This window comes from Lytechinus variegatus, chromosome 7 (genome assembly GCF_018143015.1).
Source record: "Lytechinus variegatus isolate NC3 chromosome 7, Lvar_3.0, whole genome shotgun sequence".
NCBI lineage: Eukaryota > Metazoa > Echinodermata > Echinoidea > Temnopleuroida > Toxopneustidae > Lytechinus > Lytechinus variegatus.
In genome coordinates, this window is record NC_054746.1 from 5,103,711 (window position 1) to 5,122,994 (window position 19,284).

General features: G+C 36.0%; 1 protein-coding gene across 1 annotated transcript in view; it reads right to left on the minus strand.

Moving 5' to 3' along the window:
• Window positions 1–19,284, minus strand: part of LOC121418270 (polypeptide N-acetylgalactosaminyltransferase 16-like) — a 53,049-nt gene that overhangs the window by 17,989 nt on the left and 15,776 nt on the right. Inside the window, exons 3-5 of the mRNA XM_041612046.1 lie at window positions 7,686–7,770; window positions 4,782–4,885; window positions 2,781–2,907 (exon numbers count right to left, since the gene is read on the minus strand). Of these exons, the coding sequence (XP_041467980.1) occupies window positions 2,781–2,907; window positions 4,782–4,885; window positions 7,686–7,735 (281 nt within the window). The 5' untranslated portion in view covers window positions 7,736–7,770. The remainder of the gene's footprint in view (window positions 1–2,780; window positions 2,908–4,781; window positions 4,886–7,685; window positions 7,771–19,284) is intronic.

Sequence of the window (19,284 nt, forward strand, 5' to 3'; positions counted from 1 at the left end):
AGAAATAAATATATTCGCCGCGCTTTTTTTACCATCGCAGCGCTTGTTTATCTCCGCCACTCTTGTTTACCTCCGCAGCTCTTGTTTTCATCTGCAGCTCTTGATTACCTCGATCGGCCGTTTCTTCACGTCGATGGTGGATTATTTTCCTAATTGCGTCGCCTTCCGAAAAAGATGAAATAGTAAGAAGAATTACAGCATGCGTGTTTATTATTTCTCATTCCGCGGCGATTGTTGAACAATATTCCAACCAAGATTTTTTCCGACTTCGCCGGGAATTCTGTCATGCATTTTTTTTTCAAAGATGATTCGCAAAATGGGGGTGCGGCCTTTACGCCGGCAAATACGGTATTATTAAGCAACGGTTTTTGTTCACCAACAAATGAATAAAATATGTTGGCAGGCATTAAAAAAAACAATGTCCTACGGCGCATCATAAATCCGCAACACGAAAGACGTCCTTTGCAAAGAACACCCCCCCCCATGAGAATCAGTTTTTGATCTGAGAGGAACGACGTACGAGACGCGCGCTGCAAGAAAAACTTGTTTTTCATCCTGAGCCATCGTGCGGGCTTGCGGGCTGGATATATAAAAATGGATCTAAAGAAAAGTGAAATAACTTCTTATGCAAGGTGACAGAAAATTCAAGACAAGATTTTAATCCAAGGATGAGCATGCAGGGTTGAAATATAAACGCCCAACGACGTGAGTAAAGTGCGCGGACAGACCCGTTCGTACCATGCTGAGGCTTTATGACGCACCCCGGTAAAATGACTGACTATGACGCACCTATTCTCCATGCTCTGACTGACCAATTGCCTCCATGACGGTACCCTGAGTCACTAATTTGTTGGTAAATGACCCACCCATGACGCACCATTCCCGGGGGTCGAGGGGTGCGTCTTACAATTGATAGGTGTATAAGCTTTGTCTAACATCAACTTTAGGATTAACAATGGTGATATTCTTAAGTTTACAATATACATTGTATCTTGCACATTTCAAGACAATGATTTTACAAGAGATTTTGCAATGTGTTAGTATTTTTGTTTTATTCATCATTTTATTCCCCTTTTGTTCAGTAAGGTCACTTGGCTATTCTCTGCACAGGATAGCAATACTCCTCTGAAATATATTACTTAAGAAATCTAATGACAAACAATTAGCCAGTGGTGACTACACCCTAAGATTAACTTCGCTTGGGAATACTGTCGGGATAATTGCTTGCCAAGACAACTACAGCCGCTAACTTTCAGGGAGATAACCTGGGGGTTATTGCATTCCTTGGGTATTTACTTTTAGTATGACTTAGAAAAAAATATGCAGACTCTATCTGCCTAGGACAGAACTAATTATCAAACAAGTATCTCTCTTGGAAAAGGACATTCAGGGCAATTACTTCTGCATTGATTTGGGCTCTGGAACAATCTTGGATCAGTATCCCCGAGATTGTAACCTTTCTTTACGGACTATATCTCTAGGACAGCACACATAAGATAATTAAAACTCAATGATAACAATCACGCAGTTTCCCTTGAAGAAAACAAACAAAACATATGAAAGGATAACTACTCAACAGTATTACTACCCTCAAAAACCCTAGGGCAATTAGGCTGCGTTTATGCGACCTCAACCCAGAATCATGATTTGAATCACGATTTGAATCATGATTCAAAACAGCAACATGAATCACGATCCGACAGAATCAGCGTTTATACGACCATCTTTCTAACGCTGTTTCTCCCTGAATTCGGGCCGATCCAGTGCGCATCACAGTGCGCAGTTTGACACAGGAAGTATAGTTGCCTTTGGAACTTGAAGACAAGATTGATGAAAACAATGAAATATACAAATGATGCTACAGTACAACCCCGGGGGTACAATACACAGAATGATAATTCCTAAATGCACGTGACAATTGGCATATACCAGTACTACACTGGCAATACTGCTCCACGAAAATTAACCTGCACGAAACACAGCACGCACCTTTGTTTCGAACCCGGAAGAAGCACGACACAATGACGTCATAGAATCATGATTCAAATCACGATATCGTTCATACGACCTTTTTCGTTCGTGATTCTACAGAAACGTCTTTCAAAACGCCCCTTTTTCCTTGTTTCATGTTTGTGATTTGAAAGACGTTTATTTCCACTTTCGACTAAACGCAATCATGATTCTGCAGAATCGTGATTAGAATCATGATTCTAATCATGATTCTAGGGTAAAAAAGTGTTGAATAAACGCACCCTTAGAACTTTTACCCTAGAATCACAAACCAATACTCGCTCACGACATTACGTAGGCCGAAGATGATATAAGAATGTCATTTAATTTCAAGGGTTACGAAAAATCCTAACACAAGAAGGACTTTATTTTGTTATATTGATTTAATCATGTGGACAGACACATCTCTGAGGATTCTAAATTGAATCTTTTCTTAACCACAATAGTCGGTTTCAAACCGCCTTCATCACGAGAATCCCTGTTAAATTAATGAGATTTTTCAGGCTGAAAAATGCCAATTAATTATCTCCGCATTCACATTGCCAAAAAATACTCTTCGGAAATAAGTTCCTGAAGTTACAAGCATGCGAAGTATGGTCTGATAAGCAAGCAAGGCGCAAGATTCAAAATCGCTAACTCAGCTGCCACCCGCGCCCAACTACACGCTGGGCTACAAGTTCCCATAATCTGCTTTCACACTGCAAAAATTCCTGTGACCTTGGAACACCTAATGTTGTCGAAAGGAAGATGGCAACTTTCTATTTACTCACCTGATATAAGTATTGGCATTTCCATCTGGGAATGTATAAGGGTGTTTCTTGCGAAAGACATGTCCTACCCGACTGCATGGAATGATTTCTAAACTACCTCCACATTGCCACACTCGGAAAGAGATTTCTACAAGATATAACAAAATAAGTAGTCAAGATAGTCAGGCCTGCCTCCCAGGCTACACCTTAAAGGACAAGTCCACCCTAACAAATACTTGATTTGAATAAAAAGAGAAAAATTCAACAAGTATAACACTGAAAATTTCATCAAAATTGGATGTAAAATAAGAAAGTTATGACATTTTAAAATTTCGCTTCATTTCACAAAACAGTTATATGTACATCTCGGTCGGTATGCAAATGAGGGAACTGATGACATCACTCACTCACTATTTCTTTTGTATTTTATTATATGAAATATGAAATATTTTTTTATTTTCTCGTCATTGTCATGTGAAATGAAGTTTCATTCCTCCCTGAACACGTGGAATTCCATTATTTTAACATTTTGTTCTTCAGGCAAGGAGTTCCTAATCATCAAATTCGTAAAAATTGAAATATTGCATAATTCACACAATAAAAAACAAAAGAAACAGTGAATGAGTGACATCATCAACTCTCTCATTTGGATGTAACTGGCTCGTTCATATAACTATTTTGTTAGAAATAAGCGAAACTTTGAAATGTCATAACTTTCCTATTTTACATCCGATTTTGATGAAATTTTCAGCATTGTGCTTGTCTGATTTTCCTCTATTGATTCAAATCAACATTTTTCTGAGGTGGATTGGACCTTTTAGATTTACTTCAGTTCAGAATACTGAGAATGGCAATCAATTACCACTTTCCTTTTTTAGATTTTTAATAGGTTTTATTTTGTATCAAACCTTTATGTATTGTTGATTGCACATGATATACCTTTCATTATTGTTCCTGTTTTTGACAAAGTTAACTATCCCTTTGAAAATTAGCATTAGGGAAAAAACCTGAAAAATAACATCTACATGACCCATACATTAAAAAAAAAAAAATTTGAATCATCTGTAAAACATGAGCTTAAAACTAGTCAGATCTAGGATAAAGGAATTCCACTTAGGCTTGATAAAAAAAATCTGAAAGTCACATATAAAATGGAGTCACTTTCTTACATAAAAAAATGTGTTTTCTATACCAGAAAATTTGATGAAAGAGTCTGATTTTAGCCTTTAGTCTAACAAGTGGCACCCATGATACTATCAGCACCTCCTGATCCAAAAGAATAAGCTAAGATATTCTGAAACCCATCCTCTAACATCGAGGAAACGCAAACTGATATTGAGTGACAGTTAATGTGTATTTCATGTTTGCTTTCCTCCTCTTGATTTCCTTCTCAAACCTTTTCAAATGATACAAGTCTTCATGGGATACCTTGCTAACATTTCACATCCACAGAATGTACGAGTGTACTAAAACAAAAGGACTAGGCTCAACTCCATCAACACGAACAGATGAACAGGAGGCAGTTGAAATCCAATATTTTTTAATGACTATCTTTCCTTGCTAATTTCATTGAAACTTACAGAGAAATACCCCAATCATTTAAAGTTTCCAGTAGATCTCTAATTTAGAAATGCAATATGCTTAGGGACATTTACTTAAGCTATCTTTAGACTCTCACAGTACAATCATAAGGTCATATGGTAAACCAGGTTGCATTATTTATTTTTCTCACTATTTTGTTGGGAAACTTTCAAAATTTCACTAGAAAATTCTACCATTCTTAAAATGTAACATCTCAAGGGCAGTCTCATTCAACTCAATTGCATGCACATTCCCCCCCCTCCCCCCCAAAAAAAATGAATTAAGCATTTCTTGCAACACCCCTTCCCCTCCCCCTCAAAGCAGGAAAGAATTCCTGCACAGAAATCTACTTGTATTGCGGAAGAATCTAATTTACTGGGATTGCTAATGAAAGGATATCACATTTAATACACAATACTTCCATGTTCCCCCCTTTCTTACCAAAGTTTTCTCCTCCCCAGATGTCCATCAAGCTGTCATACTTTCCCAGTTTATCAAACCAATCATGACTGATCACAAACAAGCCTCCTGCAATCATTGGCGTCCTGTCAACAGAAATCATAATAAACATGTCAAAGAACCTGTGGTGCTTCATAAACAAAATAAAGAGAAGTAAACTGTGGATAGGTGGTGCAAAGATGTGGTAGTGCACAGAATAAACAAGTAGACCGAATAAACCCATAGGCCCGTATTCTGAAGTCGGGTTTAACTTAGCTAAAATTATGGGGAGCCAAAATTTCAAAAATTCTGTTTATATTGTATATTTCTTATGTTTACTATTTTTTTCCCTTTTGCTTTCACAATGAAGAAAAATCCTTTAGTTATCATTCCCAGACAATTATGAACATTTTGAGTGTCAAATGAGTTAATAAATTGGATGTGTACTGTTAAGGATTTGTGCCCCAATTGGCTCTCCATACTTAAACCACAACTTTTTCGGGCTATAATATTTCAAAGTTTTTAACAGACCTGGGCTCCGTCTTACAAAGAATTGCGATTGATCCGATCAATCACAACTATGGATGGCCAGCAACGTCAACATCTTTTATTCATGTTTGTTCAAAATGTTTTCTAGATTTGATGTATATTCAAGCATTCACTGTCTCCTTGAAAATTTGCTGTGCTTCTCTTTGTTTACAAAGAGCACATTGTGCAAATTTCCTGTATGAAAAATTACGACACTGATGGAGTAATGGAACTATGGGGTTTAAATTCATTTTTATAAAATGGAAAATACAAAGAATGTTTAATCATCACCTCTCATTCGTCATCTCTGCATATCACATTTATTTAAGTAACAATGGTCATCTATATAGGGTTTATCATAATCTTTTAAAATATTCATTCACAATAAACAATGAGAAAAAATAAAATATAACATTTTTAGCAACTGGGAACAATCAAAGCAAGGTGAATATTAATTGAGTAAATATTGGATCATAAGACAATGTTACGTAGTATTAATCCTTGACTAACGTTCTCACATTCTCTCAAAAGTACAATGGTTCTAAACTAATTTAGGTCTTTTCATGAACTTTGAAAATATTAATGTATACAGTTAGCAGTAAGATTTAAGTTTTGACATCGTCTCCGTCCTATTGTTCTATTCAAAGACGCGTTCTTGTCATCAGAATTCACATACTCAACATCCTTTCCATCCTCCTTGATCTGATTTGGAAAAACTTTTCCTGTCCCCTCCTCCCAATGTTTATTACTTATAGATTGATATCAAACGGGGGCGGAAATCTTTCCCAAAAGGTAGGGGGGCCAAGGGGCTGGAAAATTTGACAGGCAAAAAAAAAAGGTTATCATCCCAAAAGTAAGGTCATCTCATCCTAAAATACATGTTTTATTTCGATTTTGAATGATGAATTTCTTACCATCATAAAACACCAGAAATAGGGGGACATTTGATATTGTGTCCCCCTATTATTTTGAGTAGGGGGGACACGTCCCCCCATGTCCCCCTGGGATTTCCACCCATGATAACAAAATACGTGCATATGTTATCAACAGATAAATTCTTTATCAAACCTTTTATACCCCTTCTCCCCTTTAAAGTAACAGCGTTAAGTGCAACAATAAACCTTATGATAATAAAAAAATATATTAGATACAGGATTACATTTGTGAATCTCAGATAAATATAAATTCAGGAAAAAAAAACAAGACAGTCTTTCTTAATATTATTTTTTTGTATTAAAGAAATGAGCCAGGGATTTTGTTCCCACTACATGTACTTATATCCTGATAATAATACAAAATAATCAGTCCTTGAAGAAAGCAATTAGACGCCTACAGATCAATGTAATCTGAAAATCCACGGACCGAGTAAAGAAAGAAGACAATTGCTTTAAGAAATTATACTATTTACAAAAACACATCTGAAGTGAAATAATAATTTCGTCATAAAGTAGAATTCTATACTAACTGATATACATGTAGCCTTGTGGTCCAGTGGTTAGAGGATCAGACTCATATTCGCAAGGTTGTGAGTTCGAATCCCAACTTTGCCATTGACTCAACTTTGATTAAAAGTCCCAAGAGTGATATCTGTCGTCTAATACCCCTTTCATAAACCCAACTATGCAGATAATATCCGCATAATTTGGTCATAAAATCGGAGCAGGACCAGAGTTATCCGCATTATTTCGCTGCTGCAATTATCTGTATAATTGCAGCATCAGGATCAGATTTTGACTTTGTGAATGCACTTCCAAAGTAATGCGGATAATTGCCATGGTGTGGTCACCCTTTTCCAACGCAACTCCATCGGAGGGGGCGTGTGCAGTTGCCATGACAATTATCCGCCTTTTTCAGGTCGGGCGCTCGTAAAAAATAGTGCGGATTATTTTCGGAGTTTGTGAATGCAGTTTTTATTTAATTATCCGCATTACTCTCAGGCAGATAATTGAGGATGGGTTTATGAAAGGGGTATATAAGTTCAGCCACTATGACCGATTAACATAGACTTAAAATGTTTCCTATTAAAATTGGTGATATACCAGCTTGGCTTTACCAGCAAATAGCTGTCCTGCCATATTCCAACAGGAGTTACCAGAAACAATACAGAAACAGCTCAATAATGTTTGTAATAACAATATCATCTTAAGTATATAGGGACAGCTGGTAGAACAGTTTTTCGGAACTGAAGTGGCTACCCTGGGTAAAAGGACATCATTATTATAATTGTTTGTTATCTGTAACAAGGAAAAACTATGAAGAAAGAGAGGTATTCTAAAACCATAGGTCCTTTATAAAATGGGACACATGTATTGTGGAAATACAATACATAGAGATTCAATTTAATTCAACACAATTCAAACAAAAGCTGGGAGGACTTACTGTATAGGCATTGTTGGATCTTTTCTCTTATACTTCTGTTCTGATGACATATGCTCCCATTTGAAATGAAGACTCCAATCAAAACCTACATACAACCAAAACAAAGAATAATAACAAAATATAGCAACAAAATTGCAAACTAACAAATGATTATAATATATATTCATTCTCTGAAATTGGATACTGTGAATAGAATTAAGTATGGTTGTATGGAGATCAGCTTCCTGTTATATGAACACAATACAGTTTGAATGCCCCATAATTGCGTGCTAAATGTTTATTGTTGTGATAAATTATAATAGTCACAGGGTAAATTGAGATTATAGGGTAATAAAATGATAATGAGCGTAGCTATAAATCAAATGTGCCAAATCAATTATCTTTCTCTTAACGGTGGCACTTATCAGACAAATAACATATGAAAGATGTTAGCAAAGATAAACTAATGGTTAGAGTTATTCATAAGTGCACAAATTTGCAACACTCCCAAGTCTGATATAGGCCCATAACTGCATATTTCAAAACACAAGATGCAATTAGCGAGGTAGTCAAAGAGATTATATTGCAAGCAATTTTAATATATTTGCTTTAAAATGAATCTTACCTACAAACATAGCATATTAAAAGCTTGTTCATAATTCCATGCGTTATTTTGGTAATACAATGTCAAAACATGTGGAAAACATGGTTAATTTGTATTTTGTATACACAAAAGAATAACAAATTTTGCATAACTCCTTTTATCATACATTATACTGTGAACACCTCAATAAAGAGCATTATAGTATCCCTTCTCTTGAGTTTGTGATACTTATTTTTCAACAAATCTGAAAATTATACAAAATATTTAAATACACGGCTCTAATATGATGAGGCTTGACTCTTTCATAAATAAAACCTATGGCCTGTATTCTGAAGTCGGTTTTAAGTTAAACTCAGGTTTAAAGTTGTGGTTTAAGTATGGGAAGCAAAAAGTATCAAATTTGTTATTATATTGTATGTTTCTTGTGTTTACTGTGCTCTTTCCTGATTCATCGATGGTGAAGACGATAATCTTTCTATACTTCCTAGACAATTATGAATGATTTGAGAGCCAAATGAGCTGAAGTATGATATCTCTACTGTTAGTGATTTATGTAACAATTGGCTCACCATACTTAAACCACAACTTTAAACCTGAGTTTAAGTTAAACCCGACTTCTGAATACGGGCCTATGTGTTTAAATAACTTGAAAACATTGTATTGTATTGCATTTATTTTCCATTAATAAAAAAATATGCAAAATACAAACAAAAGTGACATCAGGAACAATTACAGAATAAAATACAAAATGGATACAGAATGAATGGCTGGATTGCCCACTCAGAATGGTCATTATTACCACGCTGTACACCCTAGGGATCTAGAACATTGATAAATACTAATAAAATCAATGTATTTCAAACATCTTTAGCAAGCAGAAAACAAAACTAGATATAAAGTAATGAAAACGGGACATAAAGCAAAATTTAAATTTATGAAGTAAAGCTATGAACCTAATGTATACACCCTCTAATTATGAGGCATTTTAGATTTGAGGATACACTGTCATTTCAGAATGCTGATAACCAACAGTATGACACATATCATACAGTGATGAAATGGAGAGAATATTCTTGGAAAAGATTGATGCCCACGGAGATAAAAGGCTTAAAAGCTGGATAATTTCTTAGATGGAAATGGGTCACTAAATGGTTTATAGTAGAAGAGATGGTAGGATATTTGATGTATGATAATGTCGGTGGAAGGTTTTACGATGACCTACATGTTAGGCATACTACCGGGGTAGATGTAGAATGAAGTAAAGTGGGTAGTTCACATTCTAAATCTGATGTATTGCTAAAGAGAGTGCATTCCATAGAATGGAAGCACTACTCGCAAAAGCTTTTTCATCAAAATTGAGCATTTAACCCGACGAGCTGTCAACAAACTGGTTCCTGAAGATCTAAGATTTCTAATGGGAACATATTCTGATTCCAAACTGAATTTGAGGTTGAAAAAAGTGCTTCAGTTTTGATACTGGGACGTTTCCAGGAGAAAACTCTGTTTTTCACGTTCTAAATGCAGCTGAAAGTCATAAAATGTTGATTTCTGTATAAAAGCATGGAACTGAAAAGAGCAGTTTGAATTTTACCAAGTCAATATGAGGCTGTTCTCACTACATTCCTAAAACTAGTTTAGTGGAAACTAGTTTAACGCGTAGTGAGAACGGTCTAAGAGGTCTTGGAGGCGATCTTCCAAACCAGTTTGGAAAACCACCTCGTGATGTAGTTTTCAAGATCGCTTTGCCTCGTTAAACTGGTTTTAGCGTGAGGACACAACCGTTTTTCGTGAAGCGATCTTCGTACATTTTGAGCGCGCTACTCCACACAACAGGTGTAGAATGCCTACGCTGCGGTTTTTCGGATTTCGTGCGAAATGTGCCACCCCACTGAGAGCGTTTCCATAGCAACAAGATCGCTTTACGTGAAGTGATTTTGAAAACCACTTTCGTGTGATCAAGTGGGAACGCTAGCAAAGCTATCTTCCAAACTGGTTTCCTGAACCGCTTTCTAGTAAACTAGTTTTAGATAACGTAATGAGAACGGCCTCTATGATGAAGATATAGATTTTTTTTATCATTAAGCACCTGTCCATGGATTTCTTTAAAGACAAGTTTTCTTTCAGCAACATATTTATAATCCATTCTAGATTTTCTCAGTCACCTTCCCTTTATTACCAACAACTGGGCATTCCTTTAAAACAAAATCAACATTGATTTATGGCCCAGTGCGGAAACACCTCCACCATCTTCTTGAAATGAAGTTACGGCAGTTTTGAGTAACTTCATTGGCAATACAGTGAACAAACAATTATGTGGTTTAACGCCACATCCAGAGATAAATCGGTCTTCTTGTAACAAGCTGCGGTGTGCTGGAATATAATCAGATAAGTGTGAAGAACGGGAGCAGGTGGAAAGTAAAGAATCGCAGGCAGAAAACAGCCTCCCACACACACACAACATATCCTTTACTTTCACACTTAATGACAGTCTTCGTCAAATCTCAAGAGCACGGTAATAACTTCCAGTGGCGTATCTGGGGGAAACAGCACCTGGGGCACGCATGAAATAATTATAAGCCCCTTCTAATAGCGTAAGAATTACAAGAGGGCGAGGGGCAATTTTACCCTGATGACAGCCCAAATAGCCCCCCCAAAAAAAAAAAAAAAAAAAAAAAATTCCCCCCAGAATTCATGCTTTGGGGCAATCATTCTTTCTAGAATTGCCCCAAGATCTGTCACAAACAATATTCAAGGTTTTTTAGAAAATCAATAAATATGGCAGAATAATGATTTTGCTTTCACTGCATAATTTCTTGCTACCCCCCAAAAGTAGCCCTTAAAATGAAAAAATAGCCCACAAAATTCTGCAATCTTTTGCAATCACCCTAATGTGGAAAAAAAGAAAGCCCTAAAAATTAAAATTATTACCCACCCTGCCTCCCAGCATCTCACCAAGAAGTACAAAATGGTTTATACAATGAAACAATTACATTTAAAAAGCAATGTTCAATTTGTAATATTTATTGCTTATAAGTGGAACATAATTATTAAAAAAAAGTTGATTACTGTTATATAAATTTCAAAAAGTATTTAAAGCATACAAGATTTTGAATAGTAAGCCAGGGCTTTATAACATAAAAGATGCAATTAATTTTTCAATCAGTAAAATCAATCCTAGCTGTCAGTCATTGGCAAAGCATGCATTAACAGTTGCTATCGATTGTACATCAATGTCAATCATATCTCTTTATCTTTCTCACCCAGGTTGTCTTATGGGGACGTCGAGGTCTAGTGGTTATGGATCTCGTCTTTCAATGAGAGGGACGTGGGTTCGAATCTCAGTCACGGCATGTATTTCTTCAGCAAGAAATTTATCCGCATTGTGCTGCACTTAACCCAGGTGAGGTGAATGGGTACTTGGCAGGTTCAATTCCTTGAATGCACCAAGCACCTTTAGCAGCTGGAGCTACAGGCAGGGTATTATATAGCGCGCCATTGAATAGCAAATAATATAATTGGCATGTCATAAATGCTATATATTACTATTATTGTATATAATTTAGGCCTATGTACACATGGTGGATTAGTCTTCGGACTTTGAAACAGAGGGTCGTGGGTTCAAATCCCAGCCATGGCGTAATTTCCTTCAGCAAGAAACTGATCCACAATGTGCTGCACTCAACCCAGGTGAGATAAATGGGTAACGGTAGGAAGAAATTCCTTAAAAAGCTGCGTGCGCTATGAACGCCTAACTTAGCAGGGTAATATAGGAGCGCCTTGAGCACCTAACAAGGTGGATATGTGCGCAATATAAATACCCTATATTATTTTGCTTCTACTAGCTGTGATAGAGAGCTGAAATCCCACCCTTATGCTTATATGTGATGGCACCTTCATTATCAATCCAGTCAATTACATTGATGTTTCCTTCCACTTCTCTTCTTATTCTTTAAATTTGTTTTAGTTTCCCTTAATTTTTACTCCCATCCAAGATCGTGTCACACACAGGACATATGTCCCTTGAACCCCAACAGTGCCACCTGAAAACTTCTATATATCTAATTTTGTTTTGTTCAATAGTTGTCATGTCCAAGACCACAGAAAGCAATGAATCTTGTCATACTTCAAGGACGCTTGTGCCTGGAATGATGGTGAGAAGTAGTCTGTAAGCACAGACTTGCATTTGACACTTTCACCAATTATACCATGTCTGGAGTAAAGACTAGAGCCAAATTCTCTGTATGTATCAGAGCCAGCCACACAGTACATAGTGAATCTAGTCTCACTACTTCAGACTCGGCATTATGCACAATATGCAAATTGCGAAAACCAAGGGTCTGTGTTTGAAGACTAGGTTCGAAGGGCTCTGATTTGTGCTACAGTCACACCAATGAAACAGACTCCAGAGGCCCCAGTTACACAAAGCTTAACAACCATTGCAGAACATGTATTTACAATTGATTGCATTGACTACAATGTACAATTCATCTAAAAAATCAAGCATACGATTAATCGCTAACCTTTGTGTCACAGGACCCTGATCCACAAAAGCTATTACATTTACTTTGAAAGAAATACAATTGGTCTGGTAGGAGTGGGTATCGCTGGTGTGACTCGAGCACCAATGTGGTGGTGTCTGTAGGTGGTTTCAAACCCCTTGATCATAAGAATCCTGTTAAATTACGAGAACATTTTAGGCTAAAAAATACCCATTAATTATTACTGCATTCACACCACCCCGAAACATAACCCTTCTGGGTAAGTTCCTGAAGTTACAAGCATGCACAGTATGGTCTGAGAAGCAATCAAGGCGTGAGATTCAAAATCACTAGCTCTTGCAGCCACCCAAGGCACCCGCACCCAACTACACACTGGGCTCAAAGTTCCCATAAATTGCTTTCACATTGCCAAAATACCTGCAACCTTGGAAAAATCCCCGCGAAAGTAATCGTAATTTTGACAAGTACCTACTATTTAGTGGGTATTTTATTTCGGGGGAGATTACGCGTAATTTGCTTTCACATTGCCAATATTACCTGGTATTTTCTGATCGGGGGTAAATTTCCCGATCAGAAAATACCTGGAACTGACGAACTTTGAGGCGGTCTGAAACCACCTTGTGATGGATTGATGATCAGAGAGAGTTGATTCTGACATTGATCCATGAGACCATGTTGTGAAAATAAACCTGACCTTGCAGACTGACATGTGACCTCCATTACTCACAGGAATTTCTATGATTTTCCCCCAGTGCTTTAGCAATCTCCTGGTTGCTCTCCCCTACCTCCTCCCTAAATAAAAACATTACAGGCAAAGTTGAAAAGGGAAAAATAAACTCTCCAGATATTACCAGGAGAACACACCCTAGTATAAAAGAAAAATAATGTTTTATTAGAGTGTTTGTGAAATATGATACTAGTAATATAAGGCGCTTTTCATGCTTTTACAATAATACTCGTGTCCAATATTATTTACCATAGATTTATACAACTTTAATCTGTTGGCCGATGGGGTGGGGGGGGGGTCTGAATTCTACCGGTGTGCACAAGTGTGACCCCCCCAAAAAAAAAAATAGTTAATAAAAGTAGAAACTTCTGGGTGTCCACAAACTCGGGGGGGGGGGGGGGGACAAAAGAAGCAAATAAGGCCCATATCTATAGGGAAAATGTCATGCTTTTGAACTAACAATGTTAGCTCTAATAGCCAAGTGCTTTTGTTCAAATGTGATATTCTTTTTGATGTATAGGTACATAGCAGTCAGATTTGGGTAACTAATTCAATTCAATTCGATTGCATTTTCAAAAAAAGTGAAACTACATCAAACACAGTTTAATTTCAAATAAAAGATGAATTGATATAAGCATTAATTCAGCTTTTATTCCGAGAATGCAGCATGTCTGCAAAACCTGATTAAATTCAGCGAGTGTGGTATATCAATTGAAACTAAAGGGAACAAAAAGGGAAAACTCTCTTTGAACCCCCTAAAATATATGACCAATGAAATCGAAGAGGAAATTTTTCCTGATGGGAATAACCATGAAGCTATAGTCCTTGGAATAACTTTCCCTCATGACTATAAAGGACTCCTGAAGATTAATATCATATCTTTATGATCTAGGACAGGAATTGGAAAGTTTCCTCTCTCACCAGCAAACTAGTTATGTTTCCATCTCAAGGGAGTACTTCGAGAGTCACACATTGTAGCAGATTTTCAGCACTGAAAGAAACAACAATTTCCAAAAGGCGTTACTCCAGGACTTACGGAATTTCAGAGTTCAAGGCAATCAAAACTGAAAATAGGAACTATAAATATCCTTCTGCGATGAAAATGTGTTAAGCTGTACTATGAGATCCTCTGAAGTCAGTCGATATAAATAACTTGTTTGTGACAATACCTTCACCACTGTATTCATTCTGGAGATGTAAATCTTATTATAAATTCACCGTTTTTTTTAGGTCCATCCAGCAAGAGGCATAAATCTTTGTATATAAATATTTATGTCACCACAAAGCAAAAATGAATAATTGGTGCTTACTGAATAATATATAAACTACATCAAAAGACTTCTGTTTGTGTTTTCAACGGGCATAGAAAAGGTCACTCATCCCATACACACTTTTTGTCCATCTAGTGGCCTTTCTGATGATGGAGTCTTCCACCTGCATGGCTTTTGGAGGAAGCCCTATAAACTCCTGAACTTACGTTACCTTCCAACTTCCAGCTTTCTCTTCCCCTTCCAAAAATACAACATTGCATCACACTATGCTCACGACAATACCATGTTTGATATTATGATTGATACGATTTCTGAGATGCAATCGTATTTCCATGATAACCCCCAAGGATTAGCCACTGAACGTCATCAATATTAAACAAAATTGAACTCTAGGGTGTGGTGAGTGGATAGAGGGAAAGCTTTGTCTGTCTGTCCTGTTATGAGGTGTCTGGGTAAGTTTAGAAAGCTGGTGAAATGGAAAACCCTGCCTGCATGATGAATATCAAATTTGTTTACATGTTGAACACAGTGTGTTGTCTGGTTGAAAAAATATCCAATACAACAGCTTTTTAGTTGTTACAAAGGAAGTGTTGCATTGGAACTTGACTGGCAGAAAATATGATCATTTGAGACATGATTCAAATACCCAGAAATTGATCTAAATTTTCAAATTGTCTTCTAAAAGTTATAGTACATTCTCCTTCGAAACAGTTGGCTACAGAATATTTCATAGCTCACCTTGGGGGTGACCCAACCAAATAATAATAATATAGGGTATTTATATTACGCACATCTCCACCTTGTTAGGTGCTCAAGGCGCTCCTATATTACCCGGCTAAGCTAGGCGTTCATAGTGCACTCAGCTTTTTAAGGAATTACTTCCTAACGGTACCCATTTACCTCACCTGGGTTGAGTGCAGCACATTGTGGATCAGTTTCTTGCTGAAGGAAATTACGCCATGGCTGGGATTGGAACCCAAGACCCTATGTTTTAAAGTCCTAAGACTAATCCACTGATCCACAATGCTCCACTATATATGAATGAACACACACACACATGACCCACAAACTAAGAATGCCATGTTATTTTGGCTAAAACTGAAGAGAAATAAAGTTATATTTTTTAATAAAAGACACAAAGAGGAAAATGTATATTCTAGAGTCATCCCCATTTAGGGTATCCTATCCCACATACTAGTCATAATTTTTGTGTGATAAATTATTCCTGGATAACAAGCAGGTTGCATGTTTCATAAGGTTTACACTCGTTTGAGGTCAATGTACAACAGTAGTATGTGGAAATTCAACAATTAGTCTTTTTTGACAAATGAAATATCCTGTGGTCACACAATAATTTACAGCAAAATAGCTAAGTACCCCTCTCTGACAACTTGTTAAAGGTCAAGTCCACCTCAGAAAAATGTTGATTTAAATCAATAGAGAAAAATCAGACAAGCACAATGCTGAAAATTTCATCAAAATCGGATGTAAAATAAGAAAGTTATGACATTTCAAAGTTTTGCTTATTTTTAACAAAATAGTTATATGAACGAGCCAGTTACATCCAAATGAGAGTGTCTATGATGTCACTCACTCACTATTCCTTTTGTTTTTTATTGTTTGAATTATACAATATTTTAATTATTAGGAATTTGATGATTAGGACCTACTAGCCTGAAGCACAAAATGTTAAAAATATAATATAATACAAAAGAAATAGTGAGTGATGTCATCAGTTCCCTCATTTGCATACCGACCAAGATGTGCATATAACTGCTTTGTGAAATGAAGCGAAACTTTAAAATGTCAAAACTTTCTTATTTTACATCCGATTTTGATGAAATTTTCAGTGTTATACTTGTTGAATTTTTCTCTTTTTATTCAGATAAAGTTTTTGTTAGGGTGGACTTGTCCTTTAAATATCCTGTGGTCACATAATAATTTACATCAAAATAGCCAAGCAACCCTCTCTGATAACTTGTTAAGATTGAAAGGGTATTCATAGAGTTCATGTCCCTTCTGGCAAATTAGTACATGACAAAGTAATATTAAGCAAGCTTGAATGTTTCAATTTTATACTCCAATGATCGAGGGTAATTGGGGATTCATTGCTGTCTCGGCAATGAAAAGCTGGCAGAAATTGAGGTTGAGTCGACCTCATCATTTTGGGATATTTGGCTTGTCTGTAATTACTGACTGAAATTATACCAACTATAAACTGGAATGGAGTACAAAAGTAGCCAATTAGAGAAAAAGGAGCCATCTTACAACAGGTTTGAATGGATAGAATTCAAACTTGAATTGTGATTGATTTAAAATTCTCATCTCATAACTACACATAATCAGATCAATCGCAATTTGAGTTAAAGGGGAAGTTCACCCTGACAAAAAGTTTATCGTAAAAATAGCAGAAAAAATGATAAAAAATATTGCCGAAGGTTTGAGAAAAATTCATCAAATAATTAAAAAGTTATTAGAATTTCAATGATTTGATTTGTGACGTCATATGCGAGCAGCATTCCTACATAGTGAATGGTTAAAAATCAATGAAATGTCATTTTCTCAGAAAACTGATAATGGTTTTCACTGTACCTTTTGTATATCAATAGACAAATCATTTCACACCCGATCATGAATAGAAAACAAAATTAAGTCATCAGGAACCATACAAAATTTGAAATTCATGCATTTTATATTACATAACAAATTGGGCAGCTGCTCATTTATGACGTCACAAATCCAAAATTTTGAACTCTAATAACTTTCTTACAAAATTAAGTCATCAGGAACCATACAAAATTTGAAATTCATGCATTTTATATTACATAACAAATTGGGCAGCTGCTCATTTATGATGTCACAAATCCAAAACTTTGAACTCTAATAACTTTCTTACTCTTTAACGGATTTTCCTCAAACCTTCACCAATATTTTTTACTATTTTTCTGCTATTTTTACAACAAAGTTTTTTTCAAGGTGAACATCCCCTTTAAATCTATCACGATTCTAAGATGGGGCCCAGGTGGGCCGCTCGACAAACCTAGGGACTATTTCATGAAAAAAATAGTGATTTTCACTAAGTATTGTTACAAGCTACTAAAATCCTTGCATCTGATTGGCTGAGAGAAAATTAATCAGTGAAAATCAGTGATTATTTGTTTCATGAACACTCCTTTTAATTCTCCAAGACAAACTAGACAATCCCATAGAGGTACTGACATATACCCATGAAACAAAGCACAAATTTTAAGAGGTATCGACTGAGGGAATGATTTCATGAGATGGGCTTCCTAGAATTTTGTCATCAATAAGTATGCCCTTCTGGATAGGATTTCACAGAAATATTCTCACATTTGTTTATACTTAATTCAAGTTCAAGTGCATATAAACTAAAGTGAATATGTAAACTTTGAAACCTAAGTTTAATTGGGGTTATTATTGCATTTAGACTGTGGAATATTAAAGGCCCTTGTTTTCATATATCACATAATAAAGAGTGGAACAATTTACCTGTTGATATAAAAAATAGTAAAACTCTTTTCATGTTCAAAATATCATCAAAAACTTACTTTCTTGACAGATCATGATTATTTTCCTTCAATATGTATTTTTTAAGTTGATGTATTTGCACTTAAGTTGATGACCTACTCAGAATCTATGTTTATATGTACATGTGTGGGTGGATGTGGTTGTGTGTCTATATGTGTGTTTGTAATAGTTTTCCATTCTATTTTTAGCATCTTAACCTTATTAAACATTTTTCCCCCTCTACTTTGTATCTTGTAGATTATTATATCCTATGTTTTATGTTAATAATCATAAGTATTCCAGAGCCCTACTCACAAGCTTTGCATTTAAAGGGGTCCTAAAACCAATTCGTATATGCGACAGTCTAAGTGATGTATGTTTATGTACTTATTTTCGTTGTATGTACATCTATTTTGATTATGATGTAATGTTTTTTTTTTTTAAATAAACTTGAACTTGAAACCTCCATATTTACAAAAAATACATATATTTTCATTGTTATGATCTAAATTTTGTCTCTTGCATTTATTGCTGCTAATATTTTGTTTCTCGTTTCCTTCACATCATAACCATCATTACATGAGTTGCTGTGAACAAGTTCATTACTGGTACTGTTCTGGTTTCTGGAAAGTATTTTCCAAAAGGGGATGCTGGTTTCAGTGAAGGTGATTTCTGGGCAAACCCTTCCAAAGAGGAGTATGTAACTCTGGCCTTTGCATTAATTTGGCAAAGCCAAATATCATACATTATCATCGATATAGAGCATCTTAGTGATGCATTAAAAGCGCGTATTTTGGTCAGCATCAATTGGCCGTGCAGTATCAGAGCGTATCCCTAAAAAGGACCGAAATCCGACGAATGTCCCATAAGCGCCTGTACAAGTTTTGCAACCGACTTTGAGACTGGACTGTATTCAACAGTATAGTGCGCATGCGCGAATATGTGAAATATACAACGCATAGAACAATGAAAGCAATGCAATGCGCAGCAT